The 6,329-nt window shown below is 41.0% G+C and overlaps 1 protein-coding gene across 1 annotated transcript; it reads right to left on the bottom strand.

Annotated features, from left to right (window-relative positions):
• Nucleotides 1-241: 241 nt before the first annotated feature.
• On the bottom strand, nucleotides 242-5,893 carry LOC119285598 (ABC transporter I family member 6, chloroplastic-like). Its single transcript, XM_037564920.1, has 7 exons — nucleotides 5,517-5,893; nucleotides 5,358-5,408; nucleotides 3,150-3,371; nucleotides 2,890-3,012; nucleotides 1,697-1,873; nucleotides 809-908; nucleotides 242-624 (listed from the first exon to the last, which is right to left on the bottom strand). The coding sequence occupies exons 1-6, from the start codon at nucleotides 5,781-5,783 to the stop codon at nucleotides 819-821; spliced, it is 930 nt and encodes a 309-aa protein (XP_037420817.1). The 5' UTR covers nucleotides 5,784-5,893; the 3' UTR covers nucleotides 242-624; nucleotides 809-818.
• Between the last annotated feature and the right edge of the window lie 436 nt (nucleotides 5,894-6,329).

Consider the following 6,329-nt stretch of genomic DNA (forward strand, 5'->3'; position numbering starts at 1 on the left):
CGGATAAAGGATAATAGCCTACACCATTTGCCTGGACTGCACCTAAGAAACTTTTGCATAGTCGACCACACCCAACTAGTGAAAGAAAATAGTATTCTTCCTCCGAGCAACTGTGCTTAATGCAATGGCAAGTCCAGTAGGTACCTGCTGTTAGTGGCACATGGGTCAGAGTCTACAATACCTGTCCTGAATAAACATAAGAACCTATTGCACATTTGCAATCAGTAGGAACTTGACCAGATACCAGAGAAGCATTAAGTGATATTCAAAACTGTCTCCAATTGTAGAGAAAATTCGGATACAACTTTGTCAGTCATATGCGCATGCAAGATGCTGCCCCGCATATAACTACATGTATATATGTATTAATATTGGAAATCCAACAAATCTTACAGGACGAGAAAGAGAAATATGGCCGGGGGCAATTCAGAACTCCAGTGCTCCACCTCCAAAAGGATGATATGCCTGGCCAAATGGGCACTAGCTCTACAATTTCACATAAGTTAGCACGTTTTACTTCCAGGCTCCATGCCAGTTTCACCGGGCATAAGAATATATAGAACCCAACTAGTCACCAGTTTGTTCAGACAAATAGACTAGTGGCTGGGAATTCAAGCATTTGACCTGTAAAGGAGCATCTAAAATCAGCCAAATCCACAAGAAGCTGGTCCATCTTTGCAGAACCAATATAGATAGTTCTTTCATCATTCTTCACCATGAAGATGCATGGGTCCTCATGTCATCATAAGAGCAAACAATGTCTCTCTCAAAAAAAAATAGGAAAAAGAAGAGTGAACAAAAGAAAAACCTTATTCATGCTATACAAAAGAAGCGATTGATTTGTAGCCACCCTCGTTGATGTGGCTGGCTAGAGAGCTGTCACCTGTCTTCACTATCTTGCCACTTTCCTGAGAGTTACCAATCAGAAGCATTATCAATGACAGCACATGCCCTTCATTGAAGAATTTTAAATCGTTGACATACTCACAACACTGTTCCTACATTCTACAAGATTAGGACGGAAAAAGTACAAAGATTGACAAAGGTGCAAATGATATTTTGATTATCAGCAAGTGCTGCCATGGGGTTGAATGCTAGATTGAGAAACAGTTACTTTCAGATGTGTACAACCTGGTGAGACCATAGGTCTTCACCACCGGATTAAATAACACTATACATAAAAGGTTAGGCCACACAAGTTCCGTCACCTCTTTGGCAGTACTCTAAAGATGCCCAAAACAGAAAATTATCAGCCAATTCTGGGTCCAAATGGATCTTTCTTGAAACAAAATAGAGGAATGCTTAAGGCTCAGTCTTTGTGTTAAACTTATTTTACAATCAGCTGTGGGAAAACAGCCATGAAAGCAGGCAAGAGTTGGTTACCAAACAGAAAAATACCAATTCCGAGTCCAAACGAAATCTTTCTTGAAACAAGATAGAGGAATGCTAAGGCTGAGTTTGCGGTTGTTGTACAATGTTCTGCTGAACTTACTTTATAATCTGCTGTGGGAAACAGCCATGAAAGCAGGCAAAATTTTGTCACCCAGACAGAAAAAATAGGCAAAAGCTGGTTGGAAAATCTGGACAATCATAATCCACCTCAATGCCAAACACAGCCTAAATTAGATGCATTTGAACACACAAAGGTGCTATCAAGTACCTAAACTCTACAAAACAAGTATGCTTGTGAGCTTACCATGATGTGAACATAGCTTGGCTTAATAAGATCCAAAAGACGTTGGTAATGCGTAATCATCAGAACGGAGTTTTGGGGAGTCAAGAGCCCATTCACTGCATGAGCTACATCTTCGAGTGCATCAACATCTAATCCAGAATCGATTTCATCGAGGAGGGCTAAATCAGCCCCAAGGACCTAATTCACAAACTATGAATCAGAGGTGGAAATTTATTGATGTGGATAAATAAAGATTCCTGGTAAGAATGTTCAACAAGCATTCTCTGTGTCAAAGAATGTATGCTTTAGACCTATGCAATTAAATTTGCTGATAATGTTTTGTAACAAACATATACCTAACAAGTTTCAACAAAACAAGGAGATTGGCATGCTGCATACAATAATGAATATATAATACAAAATTAAAACAATAAAGTGAACACGATGATGGTCATCATTTAAGGAAAGAAATGCCTAATGAATCTCAAATGCATACACACCACTGATAGGTCTCGGCATCAGATTAAGCTTCATGTAGAACATGTTCAGAGCTGAAAATGTATGGAGACACAAAAAGGCTGGAAAAGAAACCTAGAATGAATTCGTTGGATATGGGAAAACATGGAAGTTTAACTCAATGGTTCATTGCAGCAAAGAAGAGACTGCAGGTAAGCCAACAGATTTATTTTCCGAAGATCCTTAAAAATTAACTCCATACAGCTTTGAGATATTATGCCTGTATATGGTTTAATTTGTAGCAATATGGCCATCCTTGGATACCAAGTATTTGTGGAACTATGAACTGGTATTATGGTGGTATAACATGCTGTATTGGCATTATAATCAGTCCAGCAAATCAGACAGGAACTGCTATTCATGATCCTCTTATCAGATAGACTGGTTGAACTCTCTAATTTGCATATGTGAAACAAGGCATCTAATCTTTCGAAGTTCATTTGGTCTGGTTTAGCATTTGGTGAACTAAAAAACTTGCTAGTTCAGGTTTTATTAACTGTCAGCAACTACTTGGCCTAACAGTTACTTTTTTCAACAACATACTGTATTGAATATTGCAATCTCAAATACTTCTATTTTTGTTAATCTGCGGAAAAAATTGTACAGGAAACCTGCAGTATCTAATAGGTGATACAATGGTACCACATAAGTGATGTAACAGCCAAATTAGGGTGTCTGATAGCCCATAGTAATCTTACAGAAAGTTGCAGTATCTCATTGCGCTTCCTTTCTCCACCACTAAATCCTTCGTTTACATTACGATCAAGGATCTTTGGCTCCATCTTTAAGGCCTCGACTTTTTGTGATACAACAGAATAGAACTGCATGATAAAGCAAAATATACGTCAGAGTTTGTACTTATCATAGAAACTAGTTAGCAACATACAACACCGTATTATTCTCTAAGTATGCTAAGTATAAAAAGATTGATGGCTATACAATAACATAATATTCAAACCTCAAGAGGTCCCAAAGCTGGCAGACCATCCTTCTCTCTGCGAGCATTTATTGCCATGAGCAGAAAATCATAATTGCTCACTCCAGGAATTTCAATAGGCGCTTGGAAGCTCATAAAGAGGCCTGCAAGAGATCTCTCCTCTGGCTCCATGTCAATTAAGTTCTCACCCTTGAAGAGAATGGTACCACCAGTTACCTCGTAGTGTGGATGGCCAACAAGAACCTGTAACAAACAGACAGAACACTCAACTGAATGTCTAGATATGAGAGCCAGAATAAGGTCAATTACGCATGGTTTAATCAGGACACCTTGGAGATGAAACAAGGCAAGGAGTTGAATTAAGTTGCACAATTATGATGGCTGAACTTCTCACAGAATTTGCAATGCTCACATTACATAAGAACGCTCGTCGAATACTTATGGGGTTGATCTCCACAGGTCCTACAAGTTTAAGACCACAAGCTTAACTATACTTCACTGGCTGTGTTTTTTAACCCGGGCCTTAACTTACAAGGGTACTTCAAAACTTCTTGTGTAAGTGGTACATCCGGTAGGTTATTTTAGCAACAAAATGAGCACCAGCATTTCCTTTAACAATTTGGAGTTCACATGATGCCAAAACAAACTTGGTTGCATGGTTCATTAAAATATTTTCAAAATACAAGCTGCAAAACAAGTACTGAGCATACCATGTTCAAGTGCCATTTGCATTGTTTGCCTGGAGTAGTTTGAAGGAAGCTTTGAACTGCAAACAAGTCCCTGGTTCACCCAAAAGGGGTCAAATGAATCTGCTTTACTGCAGTGTTTTTGTCTTTATGGCCTATTCTCAGCAAGATGGTCACTTAAGGGAAGTTGTTGTGACATCTTGCTGGTGCTTTCTACAAATAATTTTCTCTTTGCAGCAACAGGGAACATTGTTGAAGGAAGGGAGTTAGACTGTTAGGGGAGCAACAGATGGTGGACATGGCGGTCAGCAGAATCAGGTGATAGCCCGAGGTCCTAACAGAAAACAAGTTAACCAAAAGGAACCATGCCACATATAAGGTTAGAACCTTTATGCGTTCTTATAACAGATCTTGGTAGTCTTTTGTTGCTCTCTGTAAGAATTTAAGATGATCTGTTATACTCCCTCCGGTCCTTTTTAGTTCGCATATAAGATTTGACTGAAGTCGAGCCTCGTAAAGTTTGACCAACTTCATTGAAAAAAGTACCAACATTCACAATCTGAAATCAATATCAATAGATGTGTCATGACTTAAAGTTTCATATTGTATAACTTTAGCATGACAGATGTTGATTATTTTTCATATAAATACGGTCAAACTTTGTGAAGTTTGACTTCAGAGAATTCTAATATGCAGAGTAAAAAGGACCGGAGGGAGTACAAACTTTGTATGTCATTGTCGAAAAAAGCTCTATTATGTTCATATGTTTTAGCAGGGGTGTTACTTCAAGTGATTGGTGGATGCTGTTTTATATGTCGCTCACTGTTAACTGGAATACCCAGCTCTTTCTAGCCTTAATTTCTTCAGGATTTGGTCCCTAAGGGGTTGCACGAAACTAGGCTCATGTATGCACCAAACATCCAAACAAGAGACATAAAAGGCATAACTCTGGCAACAAAATCACCTCGTCCATCATGGTTTTGTACTCCCTCCGTTCGGAATTACTTGTCGCAGAAATGGATGTATATAGATGTATTTTAGTTCTAGATACATCCATATCCGAGACAAGTAATTCCGAACGGAGGGAGTACATCACTAGATGATCCATCAAATTTGGTTGAACAACCCAATTCTTCATTTCGTACTTGGCTTATGAAGGACGAGCTGGTGATGGGCTAAATCCATTCGATTCATTAAACCAAGCAAGTGACCTAAGATTGTATGGATCATTCACCATTTTAATATTTGATTCCTCAAACCAAGTAACACCTAAGATTCCAATCACAGTTGTCATACTAGAGAAGGCACGTGTAACTTAAATGGCATCGAAATAGGTAAGCACACAAATTGAATATTGATTCTAATATATCCTGGACACTAAATTGAACTCTTGATTTTGTCATTTCGATCCTCTCCACCTCTTGATCTCCATTTCTCAGAGACATCTCAAACAGGCACATAAATGTACGCAGGCAACAATTTCTCAGTGGTTTTCGTAGTAACAATCGAGACAAATTTGGACGGGTGAGCTGTAGGACCTAACCTTTGTGAGGGTGCTCTTGCCGGAGCCGTTCTTCCCCATGATCGCATGAACCTATTATCACACGCAGACAAACCCAACACAAGTCAACACACCAACCCTTGCAGACCCAATCAAGCACTTCACCAAACGAGCCGCTAGTTCTTCCAACCCAACACGAACCTCGCCCTCGCGGATGGTGAGGTCGACGCCTTTTAGGATCTGCTGCCCATTCTCCTTGACGGAGGCGGTAAGCCCGTGTACCTCGAGAAGGAGCTTCCCAGCGGACTCGGTCGCCGCGGCGGAGGCCACAGCCGAGCGGTGCCGTGGCCGCACGGAGATAGAACGCAGCAGCGGGTGGCGGCGGAGGATGGGGCGGGATGATGAGGAGGAAAAGAGAGGGGATGAGGAGGAAACGGCGGCGACGGCGACGGCGAACGGCGGCGCCATGGGAAGGTCAGGGAGGAGGCAGCAGGTGCGCGCCTCAAGATGCTTCGTTCGCGGCGGGTTCGGATGACGACGGGGTCAGTAGTGGGCCAGCGGCGTCGTATTGCAGTTGCGTATTTGCCGTCCTCGCTATCGGGGTAGAGTGCTATTATCCCACGGGCCACTTTGTGCCGGCCTGTTCGCACCCCACGGTACAAACCCGAATTACGTGATTCCCTAAAAAAAAAGTGATTCTGATCGCGTTTCGTTATTCCGGTACACCGAAATTATTATTTTTTTATTGAAAAGGAGGTTGAAACCCCGCGGTTCTACATCATTGTGATGCACATGTCAATCTTTATCTTTACCTAATAATAATAATTTTGAGACAATTTGCAAAGCTTTATTACGTCGTCACCAGTTAGACCAGGACGAAAGAGAGGTTTACGGGGTGACCTAACCACACACGGCGCCGACCCCAAGTTTCAATGCATGCTTTGCTAAATTATGAGCCTCCACATTGGAGCTCCTAAACTCACGAACGAAATTACAAGAATAAAAACTACTAGA

The sequence above is a fragment of the Triticum dicoccoides genome, chromosome 4A, assembly GCF_002162155.2.
Source record: "Triticum dicoccoides isolate Atlit2015 ecotype Zavitan chromosome 4A, WEW_v2.0, whole genome shotgun sequence".
In the NCBI taxonomy this organism is placed as follows: Eukaryota; Viridiplantae; Streptophyta; class Magnoliopsida; order Poales; family Poaceae; genus Triticum; species Triticum dicoccoides.